The following is a 17,878-nucleotide window of genomic DNA, read 5'->3' on the forward strand; positions in this document are numbered from 1 at the left end:
CATTTGAGGGTACAGAGTCAAAATAATGGCTGCACTGCACTGCCTTCTCCCGTTTTGCCCCGTTTGGTCCTCGTCGACACCCGTAGTCTGCGACACTGCGCCCCTGGCTGCTGTTTAATCCAAACATCGACGAGGCTCCGTCCGCTGCGATCGATCGATCGAGCGTCAATTCCTGATACGCCATCAATATTTTGATGACACCATGGCCGCTCAGAAAATAAACGAAGCCCATGAGCACATAGCGAAAGCGGAAAAATGGTGAGTTTCGACAACACGTCCCCGCGTTTGTATCCAGGAAATCGGTTTGTTTAACGATTAGTTAGCTAGGTTAGCTAAAGGCCACTGTGGTGCTTTTCCAATGGAGATGATGCGACAGTGATTATATATTGGTTTTATGTCTAATCTGGACTCTTTTTTAATTGTGTGCTCTTCAAAGCTTAAAGACAAGTCTGACAAAGTGGAAGCCAGATTTCGACAGCGCTGCTTCCGAATACGCCAAAGCCGGTAATGTTGGATCGATGGCATGCAGGTGTATTACACACGTCATAACGCCACAGGTAATCGATATCCTACTTTTATCCCCCCCAGCCGTGTGTTTCAAGAACGCCAAACAGTACGAGCAGGCGAAGGATGCCTACCTGAAGGAGGCTGAGTATCACACAGAGAACAAGACGTATCCTACCTGATCTCCATCCAGGGATTTGTGAGGTTGCAGTGTTTACCTGTGCTTTGTAATTCCCCTTAACGTGTCCATGCAGGCTTTTCCACGCCGCAAAGTAAGTATTCAGTTCGAGCATCTAGTTTTATTTTCCCCCCAAGCAGCAGCTGAGTTCTCACTCACGCCCCCCCCCCCTCTTGATCCCCCCCCCCCCACCAGGGCCATCGAGCAGGCCGGCATGATGATGAAGGTGAGTGCAGCCAGGTTGAACGGAGGCCGGGGTTCGGGTCGACGAAGGCGTCGGGTCGTGTAACCGCGCCTGTTTGTGCTTCAACAGGAGCAAAAGAAGATGCCGGAGGCCATCCAGTACATCGAGAAGGCCTGCATGATGTACATGGAAAACGGGACTCCTGACACTGCTGCCATGGCTCTGGACAGGGCTGGAAAGTAAATTTGTTTACATCTTTACAGTAGTTTGAAGTAAAAACATTACTGTAAACAGCTGAGAAATGTGTTACCTTTTTTAAATGAAGATGGGCGTCCCTTTGTTTTGCTGTCCATAACTATACTTTGTGACAATAGATCTTTTTGTGTTTGTTTTTTTTTTTTTTTTTTTAAATCCAAGACATTGCAATCAGCACTATGTATTTTGCATTGTTTACAATGTTCACTTCCGCATCGGTTCCGAGGCCATGATATGAGAAAACTGGAAAAGTCGCTGAAAATGATCCTAAAACACAGAAATGACCTAAAAGCCAATTTCAAGAATCACTACAAAATTGAAAATGAATAAAGCAGACTCTTTCATCTGTGAGAATGTAGATGAGATTGGCGCAGAATCACTGGAAAATGTGGTTTAGCGTCGCATCGCTTCTGGCTCCGAAAATAGCTCCGCGTTTTGTTCCGAGCTGTGCATTCAGTTCCACAATTTTGCCCTCAGACTGATCGAGCCTTTGAACCTGGAGAAAGCCGTGGATTTGTACCAGAAGGCCGCTGGCGTATTCGAGGTGAGAGAGATGCTGGGGTAACATCTCCATCACACAAACCGCTCTTAGCATTAATGTCTTAAATCTGCGTTTCCTGCAGAATGAGGACCGGCTGCGGCAAGCGGTTGAGCTGCTGGGAAAAGCCTCCCGGCTGTTGGTCAGGTTAAAAAGGTGAACATAAAGTCACCGGTGTTTTCTTCACATTGTAGCAACGAGCTCTAATAGTCTCCCAAATGTGTGTGTCTCAACCAGGCTGGACGAAGCAGCGGTTGCCCTGCAGAAAGAGAAGAACATGTACAAAGAGATCGAGAACTTTCCAATGTGCTTCAAGGTGGGCGCTAAAGGGTGCAATCTTGTCCAGCTATCCGACGGTTGTGATATATCGTTATATACGATAAAAATAATAATCATAACTTACACCTTTGTGTTTTTCCTCTACACCAGTGTGTCCCGATTATTTTCTGTTATGCCCTCCACCCTACGCAGCAACTATAAATCGTATGATTTTCATCTCTAAAATTGTTATATGTACACTTCTGCACAGCATTGTAAACCTATTAACATTAAAGAAAAAAAAGAAAAATATAGATTGACTTGCAACAAAGAATAACTTAATTAACATTGTTTTTTAGACTGTAACAGAAAAGATTTAAAATGCATCAATTTGCCTGAAATTTAAAATATTTAAATCCTTATCTAAACTATAAACAGTTGCTGACTGAATCCATTTGATACTGAAAATAAACGAAGCGAGGTTTCCTCGTCTCCCGTCCTAATATAGCGAAGCCAAGCGCCGCAAACACTTTGTAAAATTTCCTCGCCTTAGCTTTCGGGTGACTTTCGTTCGTGTCATTATCTCTGTCTCTCACCGCCTTTCTTATCATCCCTGTTTAATATTTTTCAGTTGGTTCACTGTACTTCATGCACTTCCCGCTCTGTGCTGTGTGCGGATGCTCGCTGCAAAAATAAAACTACACCATAGAGTTAATACTCTGCACACTCTGACTGCCTCCTATTGTGGATATGCAATTACATTTTATTCAAATACAGCAAAACTAAGCATTTTTCCCGGGATCAAGCACCCCTGCTGGCATCGCCCCACTATTTGAGAAGCTATGCTCCACACACATATAAAACTCCTGTAGGAATGAATTAGGTTTGGCGGAAAACACACCTCGAGATAAAGCCCCTGCCCGCCAAGGTCTCCTTAAGGTCGTCTCTCCTGTTTTAATGAAATCAGTTTTAGGTTTCATTTTCAGGGCTAGCCTTTCCAGCCGGACAAAGAAGCGGATAATAATGTTCTGCTTTTGTTTCGGCCTTGCAGAAAACCACCGCCCAGGTGCTGGTCCACCTCCACCGAGGGGACTACGTCGCCGCTGATAAATGCGTCAGAGAGAGTTACAGGTACGGCAGTAAGGCAGAAATAGCACCGCCGCTAAACAGCTAAAAAGATCTAAACCCTCGGATGTTACGGATTGTTGATTTGGAGCGGAGTTTCCCAACCACTGTGCATTTTAGCGTGCCGTGGAAAAATACCCACTTTTACCTGATTGGTCCAAAAATGATTTATTAAACACAAATAACAGGTCTACAGGACGTGAATAACAGGACGTGAATTAACCTGTGGATCTACTTGCTCTGGCAGTGATGTGCCATGCATAAATATCTTGTTTCAATCATTCTGAGAATATTTTGACCCAGATGAAGGTCCAAGTATTAGTCGCGGTTAGAAGAAAGTAAAAAAAAAAAAAGTTGAGTTCAAGACAATACAATGAAAATTAGATTGCCTTGTCAGTTCCTGCAAGAATATCAGCTTTATATTTTACACTGAGTGAGTAAATTGAGGCTACAGTTTCATTCTGTTGTTTTTGACAACAACAGGCCGCGTTGGGCGAACTCTTTATATCATTAAAAACATTTTTGAGATATTTATTTGGTGGTGTGCTGTGTGATTTTTCTAATGTAAAGTATCTGCCGTGACTCAAAAAAAAGTTTGGAAACACTGATTTAGACACTTCCTCCCCAAGGAGAAAAACCTGCCTGGTTCAACCTTAGTCGAAATGTTATTTCTTTTAAATAGATGATCCATCAATTCCAACAACTGCAAATGACAATATAAAAGTACACATAAATCATTACTTTTCTGCACGTAAATGAATGCTAGAAAAATATAAGTTGTCGCACCTTTCGTTCCTTCATTCATTCTCTATAACGTTGATCCTGCGCTTGTTCAGTCATTTTAAATAAAAAACACAAAAGGAAGAGAAGGTTTGGACTTGCTTTGGTGGAAGTCGAGTAACGTAAAGTGCTCCGTTTCCCCCCCACCGACAGTCTGCCCGGCTACAGCGGAAGTGAGGACTCGGTCGCCATGGAGACGCTGCTGCAGGGCTACGACGAGCAGGATGAGGACCAGGTGTACCGGGTCTGCAACTCACCTTTGCTGAAGTACATGGACAACGACGTGAGTTCCACACACACACACACACACAAACACACACAAAGAAAAAAAAACTCCACTGGTAAAGCCGGGCATATCGTAGAGTAATCTGATTACACTTTCATTGCTATAAAGCAGGAGTGTCAAACTCATTTTGGTTCGGACCAGTAAAGTCATTACCTAGAAGTAACACTAAGTCCAAATTTTTCCTTTGTGTTAGTGTGAAGGAGGTAAACAGGTAAATTATAAAAAAAATGTATATGTAATAAACTGCTCCTCCAAAAAATACAGGACGAATTAATATTAAAAAAGAGTGGATGAAATTACACCCTAAAAATATTGTTGAGTAAAAAGTGAAAATCTTGTCACTGTGGGAACATTTGCCGCTAGAATTTATTAGAAAATTATTTACTATTTATGTAATGAGCATATTTGGAACATTTTGAATTCTTGAAAAAATAATAGCACCGAGGTGTACAGCTGGGGGAATGAAAAAAAATCTTCCTTTTTAATAAAAGTGTTTTTTTTTTTAATAAAATAAAATAACAAAAAAGCAACACCACTCTTGTCAGAGATAAATGTAAATGAATCTTCCCAGGCATCATTAAATGTTTTAAATGTTCTATTTTCTTCAGAGATTTTTCTTTTCTTACATTTCTCCATATTTAGCCAACCGGCTGTTGAAAGTCTCGACAATTGGACGGCGTTTTGGCGGACATACCGGCTTGTGTGTGACGTTTATTTTGAGTGTCGAAAAATTTTGAATATAATTTTATTTTAATATTCCAACATCACAATAATCTTCCAATTTAGAACTAAAATAAAAAAAAGGAACTAACACAAATAAAATACACTTCAATTGAATACTAAATTTAGTTTCCCAAGCCACTCACGACCCCTGGTCTAGGTTAGTCGAGGTTATGGTGGTTTTATGGTGGTTTGTGTAATTGGATGAGTCGATGTGTAGAAATTAGGTGTAAAGCGTGTTTTTGTTGGAACAAAAGAGCAACTTTGTGGGATTACCCGGATTGGAACGTGAAAAGGTAAACAAAAGAGTGGTGGTTCTTTCCTGGTTGTTTGGAGGGTGCTGAAGGTCCTGGTCTATCTCGGTATTGATCCCAGTAACGTTATACGTCTGTGAAAGGTTATGAAAGGCTTCCTCCTTTTTTCTGTTTTGACAAATATGGTCATTAGAAGTGAAGAAGCCACGCGGATGAAGGTTCAAACGTCTTCAAGCGAAGAAATTCAAGTCCAGTTGCCCCGACGAGAAGATTTCGAGAAGAATTCACTTTCTTTTTCTGTTTTTTTTTTTTTTTTTTTTCGTCCCGTTGATTTGTCGTCCGATCAACAAATTCATTTTGATTTTTAAAAATGCAATCGCCAGACGGTAAAGAAGTAGAGGAATATAGTCACCGACGCCTCGGTCTGAAGGGTCCGGGCCGGGTACGATCTGCCTTTCCGCCAGTAGGTGGCACCAAATCCCAAACAGAAGCTGTGGAACAGATTGGTCGGTTACTTCTTCATTTTCTCGCACCGATCAATCGATCACCTCGCAATTCTTTATCATCTCACAAATGAATTCATTTTTATATGATTCCACTATGTGCCCACGCTAAGACGAGTTTCCTGCTTTTTGAGTCTTCTCAACTCTCGCCCGCTGTTTCCCCCAGTACGCCAAGCTGGCCATCTCGCTTCGGGTCCCGGGAGGCGGCGGGAAGAAGAAGAAGGCGGCGGCGGCCCCGCCAGGCGGCGCCAGCGGGACGCCGGCGCCCGCCGAGGAGGACGACGAATACGAAGGAGGGCTGTGTTAGCCTTCCCCGTCCCGATTCCAACATCCCCCTGCCATCCCAGCTGCTCTGCTCCCTCAACCTCCCCCCTCCTCCCCCAGAGGCAGATATTGTAAAAAAAAAAAAAAAAAAAAAAAGATAAAATAATAAAGATGTAGAAACAAATCAAGTTACAGTAAGTGTTGCCGGGGTGAATGGAAATCCTAGCTTAATGTCGTGAAGCACTTGTTGACGTTCTATTACTTTCGGTCTTTGTGAAAACGTACAGCAGGCGGGGAAAAAAAAAAAAAAAAAATCGTATTCAATCAGGAACGCCGCTTTTCCTTTTGTTTCCTTTGTACGGTTAATTTATTCAGTATTCACGGCCGCAGCCGGTCAGCAAGGAAAACAATATGCAATCTCACGACCAAACCCGAAAAACCCGAGGTTGGCGTGGTCGGCTTCCAACGTGAGCGCTTATTCCAAACGAAAAGCACGAAAGGGGTGTTTTGACGCCGCTGCAGCCTAAAGCCTGTCGTAGACCTTTTCCTTTCTTTTCTGTCTACCTCGGAGGGCGTGTGAGGGTGTGTGTGAGTCGTATCTCGCAAGATCGAAAATCCAGACTAGCTGTGTGTGTGTGTGTGTGTGAGTGTGTGTGTCAGATTAAATAAGAAAAGGACAATGTTTCCGTTTCACTCTCATGTCCAATAACCTTGAAATGTGTTTGTGATGTGACCGTCTGTACAAGGAGCCCAATGAAAATACAATTAAAGGTTAAATAAAGGGATTGTTTACATTTTTTTTCTTATGATTATTATCATTTTTTGTGCTGTTGCCCACCTGTATGTTCCTGAGAAGCATATCTCCAGAGTGTGCACGTACATCAATAAACAGTTCCTTGGAGCGGGTGTGTCACAGTTCTTGTGTGTTTTCTGGATGCACACACACACTTGCGTAAATCACAAATATCAAAATGAAACGTGTCATGTGATCTTGTTTCATTCTGACAGGAGGGAAAGTCAATGGTCTAACTTTGAAACCTGAACAGACCTTGCAGATTTTAATTACATTCAATTGTTACTTTGGATTATTTTCATTTTAACAATAATAATAATAAATAATAATAGTAGCGTTGAGAATGCTAAAAGAAAAGTACAGAGAAGGCCAGAGGCAGCTGCATTGTGTTTTTGTAGACCTAGAAAAGGCATATGACAGGGTGCCAAGAGAGGAGCTCTGGTATTGTATGAGGAAGTCTGGAGTGGCAGAGAAGTATGTTAGACTGGTGCAGGACATGTATGCTCGCTGTGAGACACTGGTACGGTGTGCTGTAGGGGTAACAGAAAAGTTCAAGGTGGAGGTGGGACTCCATCAGGGATCAGCTCTGAGCCCCTTCTTGTTCGCAATGGTGATGGATAGGCTGACAGATGAGGTTGGACAGGAATCCCTATGGACCATGATGTTTGCGGATGACATTGTGATCTGTTGTGAGAGCAGACAACAGGTAGAGGAAAATCTAGAGAGGTGGAGGTATGCTCTGGAAAGGAGAAGCATGAAAGTTAGTTGCAGCAAGACAGAATATATGTGTGTGAGTGAGAGGAACTCGGGTGGAACGGTGAGGCTACAGGGAGTGGAGATCAAGAAGATGGAGGATTTCAGGTACTTAGGGTCAACAGTCCAGAGCAACGGAGAGTGCGGAAAAGAGCTGAAGAGACGGGTCCAAGCAGGTTGGAATGGGTGGAGAAAAGTGTCAGGGGTACTATGTGATAGAAGACTTTCAGCCAGAATAAAAGGAAAGGTGTACAAGACAGTGGTGAGACCAGCGATGATGTATGGACTAGAAACTGTTACAATGACCAAAAGACAGCAGGCAGAACTAGAGGTTGCAGAGATGAAGATGTTGAGGTTCTCTTTGGGAGTGACCAGGATGGAGAGGATCAGGAGTGAGTCTATCAGAGGGACGGCACATGTTCAATGTTTTGGAGAGAAGGTCAGAGAAGCCAGACTGAGATGGTTCAGTCATGTACAGAGGAGGGATAGTAAATTTATTGGTAGACGGATGCTGGAATTGGAGCTGCCAGGCAAGAGGTCTCAAGGAAGACCAAAGAGAAGGTTTATGGACGTAGTGAGAGAGGATATGAAGGTAGTTGGTGTGAGAGAGGAAGATACAGAGAATAGGGTTAGATGGAGAAAGTTGACTCGCTGTGGCGACACCTGAAGGGAAAAGCCGAAAGAAGAAGATTATTTTTATTTTAATAATATTTTTCTTTTAATTATTTTATTAATTTTTTGGTTTTCTTTTGATCATTTTTTATTTCAATAATATTTCTCTCATGATTATTTTTATCCAGCTTTTTCTTTTTGATTATTTCTGAGAGATAATTTGCAGAGTCATTATTTTTTGGCTTTGTTTGGCATCGGATTATTTGCCAGATCAGTCCAGACTCACAATAATTCAGGCCGCAAACTGTCAGCATTATCATGACGCTCCTCTGGTGACAAAAATCGACGCTGTAAAAATAAAAAAAAATAACAAAACATGTTTTCAGAAAATTACAAAGATCTTGACAGACATATGTTTGTGTGTGTGTGTGTGTGTGTGTGTGTGTGTGTGTATGTGTGTGTGTGTTATCCCTGTTGCCAAATCGATCTTACCACTTCCTGCTTCCCATCCCAGTGCCGGCTGTTTGCTGGCTCACCTCTGCTCAGAAAGACAGATGCATGACAACAAAACAAACCAATGAATGAAGGCTAAAGGCTAAATGCTACCAATATCGCACAAAAAAAATTGCAAGTTATTATTTTTAGTCATCAATGTTTGATCATTTGAAGCCAGCGATGAGAATGATTAAATATGATTTACAACGACTATCATTACTATTATTATCATCATCATTATCATTATGACGAAGAATTTTTGAAAATGCCCTGAAAAGATACATGACAACAAAACAAGCCAATGAATGGATGCAGGAGGCTAAATGCTATGTATAGCAGCACTATTTTCACAAGTAATTTTTGATTATCTATGATTTCATGATTTGAAACCAGTGTTGTGATAATTAAATATGATTTTAAAACATAAGTCCTTTGTTTTCCAAACAGTATTAATATTGCTTTTATTATAACTATAATTTATTATTATATTATTCAGAAGAATTTTAGGAAATGGCAAGATGGATGCATGAACAAAACAGACCAATGAATGAATGCTACGTTTGGTAGCACTATTATTACAAGTTACCTTTTTGTTAATTTTTTGTCTAATTTCATCATTTGAAACCAGTGCTGTGATGATTAAATAAGATTTAAAAGAACTCCCTTTTTTCAAAGACTGTTATCATGCTGTTATTATTATTATTTTTTTTATAATTCTCCTTATTTTTATTATTATTGTTGTTGTTGTTAAGACAAATTTCAAGAAATAAGAGGTATACGTGACAAAACAAAGCAACAAACGAATGCTAAATGCCATGAATGGCAGCACTATGAATATAGATTTTTTACAAACTTATTATTTCTAGTTACATTTTAACAATTTAATTATCTGAAACCAGTAAAAGATGATTTATTGCCGTTCATATTGGTGTAGGTATTAGCTGCTACTTCATTGTTTGAAAAAGACTATTAATATAGGATTCAAATGAAGACTCCTTTGCTTTGTCACGCTTATCATTGATTTTATGAATCTTTCAGGAAACAGCAAACAGATGCATGACAACAAACCGAACCAGTGAATGAATGCTAAAGGCTAAAGGCTAAATGCTGCGAATGGCAGCATTACTCATATTGCAACTTATTATTTTAAGTTATTTATGATGCCATAATTTGAAACCGGTAATTAGGTGATTAATATTATTATGATGGCATTTGAGGAAATGCTACAAATGGAGGAGATGTTACACAATAAATCGGCGATGAATGCTAACTACCAATAGCTGCATGCTACGAATGGTAGCACAACTCAGACAAGTTATTTTCACTTTTTTTTTTTTTGTAATTATTCAAAACCAGTCTATAATCCAGATTTCCTTGTTTTGTGATCACTTTGAGGACTGTTATGAAGCGTTTTGTGGAAATTGTGGGATGGATGCATTACAAAACAAGTCACTGATGACTGCTGGAATGCTAAAGGCTAAATGCTACAAATGGTAGCACCATGTTTATTTTTTTTCAGTTTTTACCCTTTCATCATTTGAAACCAGTCAAGAGATGATAAAATGTGTGTTGAAATGATGATTTCCTTGTTTTTGATGATTATTACTGTCATTATTATCATTATTATTGATTGTTTCAGGAAACGGAACCAGAAGGAAGTAGCGAGACTCTGTTCCACATGTTTTTTATTTCCCGAGCCTCTGGCGGTGCACAGTTTCACATTAGATCCTGCCGAGCCTCGTTCCCTTTATGCACATTTAACCAAAACGAAATTGCGGCGATAATGTTTTTCACTCATGCTACATTGTCCTCTAATGCATGGCTCGGACCGGAGGTTTCCCCGCGTCGCAGCCCTTTGTGTTTGGGGACGTTCTCTCCGGATCCGGTTTCCCCGCGTCGTCCCTTTGCAGCAAACGTTCCCGTTTCGATAAAGTCCCCCTTTTTTTACACGTCATGCCTTTTTTTAAATAGTTCCCGTTCGTTTACATCCGGTGGAAGCCTACATCTAAGAACACGCACAGACTGATACACTTGGATACCTGTGAAAAGACAGCTCTTCCTGAGAAAGATAGGGGAGACGTTTTTTTTTTTTTTTTTTTTTTTCCACTCACAGAAAATAAAAATTCCCCGCCCTCTCGCACGACTCCCGATATTTAAAAAAAAAAAAAAAAAAAAAAAAGGCGAACGAGTCTCGTCGGACGAAACGAGAGCTCAATATTGCACGGGTCCCAAGCCGTCCAAGATGGAGGGGAGGAGGTGGTGGAAAGATGGCATTGTGCTCCATTACGTGTGTGTGTGTGTGTGTGTGTGTGTGTGTGTGTGTGAGAAGCCCTTGCATATCAAAGTCGTTTGAGCTTCTCTCCGCCGGGAGGAGGAAGGATTAAAAAAAACAGAAACGAGGAAAAAAAAAAAAAAAAGAAGCCGATGAAGAGCGGTTTGAGATAAAAAAAAAAATCGATCCTTCTGTTTCAGAGCACTGGAGGCCGAAGGAGGGTTGTTGTAGTTTTGTTTGTTTTTTTTGCGAGATAAATACAGCACCGTCGAAAGTTGTGCTCAAAATGTGAAATAGGAGACGGTCGGGCGGAAGGGACGTCGATTCCACGGCGCGGAAAAGAAAAGGAAGAATACCGGCCATCGTCGCCGGAGCTCATTGGGTTTTCTCCCGGGTCCACTTGATCATGGTCTCCGGCGATCGGTACAGGAAGATGAGCTTGGCATACATGTCCTCCTCCAGGTCCAGCTCGCCGGTCTCCCGCACCAGGAAGATGTCCGTGCACAGCTTGAGGATGCGGTCCACGTTGGGCAGCTCCTCGAACATGATGGTGTGGGAGATGCCGCTGAAGAACTCGCGCACGAATTTGCCGATGACCAGCACCACCGAGGCGTACAGGCCCATGATCCTTGGATGGACAACATACATACATGAACAACAGACCACCAAATAATATTTTTCCCACTCGTTTTCTGCGTCATCTTTTCGCATTTAACAATTCTTTTCTTTTGGGCTTTTCCCTTCAGAGGTCTCCACAACAAATCAACCTTTTCCATCTAACCCTATTCTCTGTATCCTCATCTCTAACACCAACTCCCTTCAAATCCTCCCTAACTACGTCAATAAATCTTCTCTTTGGTCCAATTCCAGCTTTAGTTTACCAATATATTGACCATCCCTACTCTGTACATGACCCAAAAATGTCAGTCTGGCTTCTTTGACCTCCTCTCCAAAACATTGAATGTGATGTTAGGGTGTTCTGATGGACTCATCCCTGATCTTATCCATCCTGGTCGCTCCCAAAGAGAACCTCAACATCTTCATCTCTGTCTTTTGGTCATTGTCACTGTTTGTAGAGCATACTGTACATCAAGACCAACTTCTTGTCCCCCTTTCCTTTCTTGGAGTCTTCTATCTCTTTGTACCCCTGACACTTTTCCCCACCCATTCCAACCTGCTTGAACCCATTTCTTCACCTCCTTTCCACACTCTGGACTGTACTTGAAACCCTCCAACTTCTTGATCTCCACTCCCTGTAGTCCACACGTGTCAAACTCGAGGCCCGTGGGCCGAATGTGGCCCGCCACGTCATTTTATGTAGCCCTCGAGAACATCTTAAAAGTTCTGATTGGCTTAAAATAAACAAGTCAAACACGTTGCGTTGACCATAAACTACATTTTCCATAATTCATATTGATCACGTTACCCACAAAGTGACGGCGTCCCGCCATTAGATCGCAGTGGATCAACATCAATGCCATTTTCAACAAGTGGGATTGAGAAATACAAATGATCCCTACATTTATTTTACATTACATTTAGTTCCATTTATACTGTTACCGTTCCATGTGGCCCTTTGAGGGCAACTATTATGCTGATGTGGCCTTCTGTGAAAATTAGTTTGACATCCCAGCTGTAGCCTCACCGTTCAACCTGAGTTCTTCTCATTCCCAAACATATACTCTGTCTTGCTGCAACTAACCTTCATTCCTCTTTTTTCCAGAGCATACCTCCACCTCTCTAGATGTAACTCCGCCTATTCCCTGCTCTCACTACAGATCACAGTGTCATCCGCAAAGACTTTTTTTTGGGAGTTCTTTATCAAATTTTGGGGATCATTTCTATCCTTCCTGAGTTAAAGCGGATTCCTTTTTCTTGCAGAATTCAAATTATATAAAAATGAACGATATAATATGGACCGGTGGACTACTTAAGAGCGGACGTGTACCCGTATCCGGCGAGGAATCCTAGGCTGGGGGGGCTGACTTGGTCGCTGAACACGTAGACCTCCAAGCAGGCCTTGCACTGGGAACCCCCTCGCTCGATGGGGGCCGGCTCCACCTGGTTGACGATCCACCACTCCTGGATCTGGTTAGAGTCCTCCTGAGCTCGCTTCAGCGTCAAGCTGATGCTGAACATCTTCTGTTCTGAGGAGACGGAGAATCCAGCCGTGAAACAAGACGACGATGGCGAATTGCAATCACGGGTCCTTTTTTGGGTGAGCGACACTCCACGCTAGGAATTACTGCTTTATAATTACAAGATGTACGAGAATACTAGAAAGTTGTTTGTGTGTTTGGACGGAAAGCTGTGAGGCTCACCTTTGTAAAGCTGCTCGACGGGTTTGGCGTCCGAGTCGCTGGGGGCTCGGAGGTACCGAGGGAAAATGTCGGTCAAAATCCTGCGGAGGGAAACGCCAACTCTTTAAGGTGAAAAACTCGACGTAGAAACAAATCTGAACTGGGGGGACAGACGTGGATCGGGTGGAAAAGACACAAGTAGATTTTGTCCCCATCAGAATAAACCGGCTTTTTCCACTTGTGCTGAAACGCATCACCGACCTGAGCTGCTCTGTCTACTTTACCTTGCAGATTTCCAGTGATTAGCCACCCCCTGTTTTTATCAATGGCCTCCTTCCAGTGACAAAGTGAACGGCCAGGGTTAGCGTTAGCATTAGCAAAGTTCAGATGTACTAAGTCCAGTGAGGTGCGGCCAGGGTAGGCACTGCTTCTCCTGTCCATCCCCACTGATCCAGAGTCGGGTAGCAGTTGGAGCAGAGAGGCCCAGACTCCCCTCTCCCCCGCCACATGGTCCAGCTCCTCTGGGGAGACCCCAAGTCATTCCCAGGCCAGCCTGGACACATAATCTCTCCAGCATGTCCTGGGTCTTTCCCGTGGTCTCCTGCAAGATGGACATGCCTGGAATACCTCCCCTGGGAGGTGTCCAGGATCGGGCATCCGGTCAGGATCTCTATACTCCTCTATACGGAGGAGAGGCGGCTCTACTCTGAGCTCCTACTAGTTGAAGGACCTTCTCAGCCTATCTCTTAGGGAGAGTCCAGCCAGCCAGTGGAGAAAACTCATTTTGGCCTCTTGTATCCACAAATTCGTTCTTTCGGTCACTACCCGCAGCTTGTATGCTTTCTTGTACCTGCACCCTCCAAACAACCAGGAAAGACCCACCACCAGAACCAGCCCCAGGTGACTTCCACATGAGCCTCAGTCTATCGATCCAACAGGTTTCGCTAATTTGTTTAGTTTTACATTTTCACGTTCCAATCCAGGTAATCCCACATAGTTGCTCTTTTGTTCCAATGAACAATGCCTCTGTTAGCATACCAGCGCCTTAGACCTAGTTTCTGCCCATCAACTCTTCCATTTACAAGCCACTGTAACCTAGACCCGCCAAAAAAACCTGGCAGTTATATTGGTAAACTCCCCACAGGTCATTGGAACTGAAGAAGCCTCTGGGATGAGGGCTGAAACGTCTTGAAGTGAAGAAATTCAAGTCCACTTGCAAGAAGATTTGGACAGGAAGTCACCATGATCTGGATGACTGAGAACCTCCACCGACATACATAAGTAAAAAAACTTAAAAAAACTGGCTTTTCAATCAAACTTGGAAGCGTTAAATATTGGAAGAGCAATGCTGAAGCTAATTGGTACAGAAAGGTACATGTATAGCATAGTCGCAATTGGACTGACCAATGGTGGCTTTCCTCCCTGGCAATAACCTCTAGATCAGGGGTGTCAAACTCATTTCTCATCGCGGGCCACATACGGCCTACGTAGATGTCAAGTGGGCCGGACCATTAAAATAATAGCATATTTAACAATAAATAACCAAAATATCATGTCTTTCTTCTGTTTTGGTGTAAAGAAGTACAAGGACATGAGAAAATCTTGGAATTTAATGACCAATCCCTTTACAAAACATTTCATGAAACACCTCATATTTCCTTAGACAAAAGTGCAATTTACTTCTATCATTCACATGTTTGCATTGCAATCATGTGATCATGAGATGCCACTGATCGTACAAAGGCACAAAACTTTAACAAGTAATTGGTATTGAAAAATATAGTAATACACTTTAAGATTAAATGAGACTTATAAAGAAAGGGATTTTTAAACCATTTACACATGTGCATATAAAATCTGAATTGAATCCCTGCCTACACCCTCCAAACTAAAAAGGGTGCTATTAAATGTGTAAGGATTGGAGTATTCACCTGTCCTGTAAATGTGTAAACTTCATACATGAAACATGCATTCTCATACAATACACACTGAAAATGTATGGAGTTGCATGAACAGTAGAATTCCATCATACTAGTTTGTAGTGAAGCTGGTGACTTAACTTTAAATTGCACATTTTCGTTAGCAATTAGCTAGCTTCACTGATTTCTCGGCTACGGGTGAAAGTGGACGCTGTTTCCTCAGACCCGCCAGCAATTCGTCGATCTTATCTGTTCTCAGTTGTCTTTGCAAGCGGTCATATTTTTCGCTCTGATGAGTCTCGTAGCGGCGCCGTATATTATATTTCTTAAATACCGAAACTTGTTGCAAACACGCCAAGCACAAAGGTTTCCCGTGCGTCTCCGTAAATAAATAGGACGTAGTCAATTTTTCTTTGAAAATTCTACTCTTTAACTACTTTTCTCTATTTTGATAACGACATTTTGGCTAATGAGGGAGTAGCGGGGAGGTAGAGAACGGGGTAGAAACAACGTCATAACAAGCAGCAGGTGGTACATTGATAACGTCTGCTGATTGGTCCGTCTCAGTGATGCGGATTGTCGTCTACTCTGACCAAAATAGTGCGCCCCTAGCGGAAAATTCTCGAATTGCACTTAATAAAAAAAAAAAATCCTTGTCTTTTATGCATTTTTTCCCTTTCAAATTATCCTGCGGGCCTGGTCGAACCCCCTTGCGGACCGGTTCCGGCCCGCGGGCCGTATGTTTGACACCCCTGCTCTAGACCTTTAAGAGGACTTTTACGCCAAAGTCATAGAGATATTTGTCCAGAGGGATAGGCGAGTGGATTTCATTTACAAATAGCGGTAAGAGCATGCCTACTCTGTACAGTCCACAACAACATTGAAACCAAACGTTCAACTTTGGCCAAATATGTACCTTACCTTTGTGTGAGAAGGGATAGCAAACAGAACCGGCAGCCAGTTGGTGAATAGTACATGTATGCTCCTCTGTTAAATTCCTATTCGGTATTTGTAAATCTGACTTTTTAAGACTCAATGCCTCCCCAGGCACGAACCTCACTGCAGGTAACTGACTAACTCTACATTTTTCGGCGGCTTGGTGAACTCACACTCGGGAGTGGCTGCCGGTTCCGTTCAGGATCATGATCAGCTCCGTCTTCGTCTTGGGGTCCAGCGACGTCACCCGTTTTCCGGACGCGGTCTCGGCTTTGGCTCCCAGACTCAGGTTTCTGCCGTGGACGAAGAAAACAGCGCGGAATCCCGTTGAAGCGGCTGTTCATCTTGCAAATCCTATGACTTTTTACGAGATCTTTTTATATATAAAATATGATTCGAGACGCCAGGGAGGTAAACATCTGTTAGGTAGACATACCGTCCCTCACGACTAAGGGACGGTACAACATTTGGAGTGGAATCATTTAAAGCGCCGGTGTACCTCTGCACGGACCAGGACACCGTGATGGGGAAATCCTCGTCCAGGGCCAGCATGTCGATGAGGTTCTTCCTGCTGGGTGGGCTGATGGTCCACAGGGAGTTGGAGCTGCCCTTCAGCTCGGCGATGATCAGGTCCCCGGCCGTGTAGCCCTCCAACCACTGCAAGGCGCTCTGGGTGGCAACAATACGATGAAAGTTAGATTGCGTTTGGATTCGCTTTTATTGGGGACTCGGGTCCGTGTCCAACAGCGCCGTGGTTCCAAGCAAACTTAAATCTCCAAACTAAAATCCCCCAAACACTGTGGCAGAGACGTTAACACTACCCGCCTGCAAAATCAAAATCAAAGAAATTGCCCAAGAGGCCGATCTCATGACGTGACAACCCAGACAGCACTGCGACGTAAACAACTAATTTTTTTTTTTTTTTTTCAATTTTATCCAAACTAATACATGTTGAGAGATTTTTATGAATGTTTTCGTGCAGCTGCTACAAACACTGATCAAATAGGACAATAACGTCTTTGTTTACAAGTCTTCTTTCTATGAATATTCAGTTGGGTTTGTGCTGTTGGGTTAGGGTCACTCTTTATACATTAATATTTTCCCTTAAATGATTCATTTTTAACTAATTTATTACCAATTTCTCACAAATATCCAAATCTTATTTTCAACAAGTTTTTAACATATTATTTCCTGAATTTCAGATGATTTATTTCAATCTATTTTGGACATTTTTTTCACTTTTGCAATACCCTGAGTAGCCTCATTGCACATGCTAATTTTCAAATGATCATTTTGCCTCAAAGCCTTTTTATGATAATATTGTGCACATCGGACAACAGACGTCAACCGGGAGATTGGCAATAAAAATAAACAGATGAAACAAAAAACACTTACTTTCTATATTTTGAGAAAGAAAGTTTCTACCAGAAACAAACAGGATTATACAAATTCCCAGTGGCTACCCTCTTTTAGCAATGACTTAGCATTTGCTAGCCATTTTAGCATATATTAGCCCTACCAAGGGGTTCAAATGAGAAGGGGGGTCTTTTTCATACACCTTTTACATTATATATATTATAAGGAGAATTCCAAGCTAGCTTTTAGCACTCGACAGTAGCATTTGAAGGTAGCTAGCAGCTTGAAAATCCCCTTGTGCTAAGTTGAGGCGCTAATTGTCCTAAAACTGCAACGGAATATCAATGAATTGCACAAAACGGGTTTGCATTGTTTAAGTTCACAGGAATACAAGTAACTTACATCGTCGTTTTCGTATATTTCTAGAAAGGCGCTGAATTGCGCCCCTGACACGTTCTGGAGTTGCTTTTGCTGAGCGCTCATGGTGAAGATGGGCTGTGAGAGGCAGGAGAAAAGATGATAGGTCAGTCACTTTTATAATCGACAAAAATGTGATATATGAATTGATATAAGTGAGGAACCGGCCCTCAGGT

At 42.3% G+C, this 17,878-nt stretch overlaps 2 protein-coding genes across 4 annotated transcripts in view; one reads left to right on the forward strand and one right to left on the reverse strand.

The window, feature by feature from the left end:
- Window positions 1-60: 60 nt before the first annotated feature.
- napgb (N-ethylmaleimide-sensitive factor attachment protein, gamma b) lies at window positions 61-6,750 on the forward strand. The gene is made up of 12 exons (XM_086153372.1): window positions 61-258; window positions 437-504; window positions 589-673; window positions 759-776; window positions 878-908; window positions 996-1,105; window positions 1,599-1,665; window positions 1,745-1,815; window positions 1,897-1,975; window positions 2,969-3,048; window positions 3,976-4,105; window positions 5,752-6,750. The coding sequence occupies exons 1-12, from the start codon at window positions 203-205 to the stop codon at window positions 5,890-5,892; spliced, it is 936 nt and encodes a 311-aa protein (XP_086009498.1). The 5' UTR covers window positions 61-202; the 3' UTR covers window positions 5,893-6,750.
- Window positions 6,751-10,170: 3,420 nt separating this feature from the next.
- The window catches only part of piezo2b (piezo-type mechanosensitive ion channel component 2b), a 135,694-nt gene continuing 127,986 nt past the window's right edge, over window positions 10,171-17,878 (reverse strand). For all 3 annotated transcript variants that reach the window (XM_086153356.1, XM_086153354.1, XM_086153355.1), the window contains 6 exons: window positions 17,688-17,780; window positions 16,429-16,598; window positions 16,103-16,222; window positions 13,096-13,175; window positions 12,723-12,921; window positions 10,171-11,402 (listed from right to left, as the gene is read on the reverse strand). In XM_086153356.1, coding sequence (XP_086009482.1) covers window positions 11,150-11,402; window positions 12,723-12,921; window positions 13,096-13,175; window positions 16,103-16,222; window positions 16,429-16,598; window positions 17,688-17,780 — 915 coding nt within the window. In that variant the 3' untranslated portion in view covers window positions 10,171-11,149. The remainder of the gene's footprint in view (window positions 11,403-12,722; window positions 12,922-13,095; window positions 13,176-16,102; window positions 16,223-16,428; window positions 16,599-17,687; window positions 17,781-17,878) is intronic.

The sequence above is a fragment of the Fistularia commersonii genome, chromosome 10 (assembly GCF_037954325.1).
Source record: "Fistularia commersonii isolate RoL2024-O1a breed Wild chromosome 10, RoL_Fcom_v1.0, whole genome shotgun sequence".
NCBI classification, from domain to species: Eukaryota; Metazoa; Chordata; class Actinopteri; order Syngnathiformes; family Fistulariidae; genus Fistularia; species Fistularia commersonii.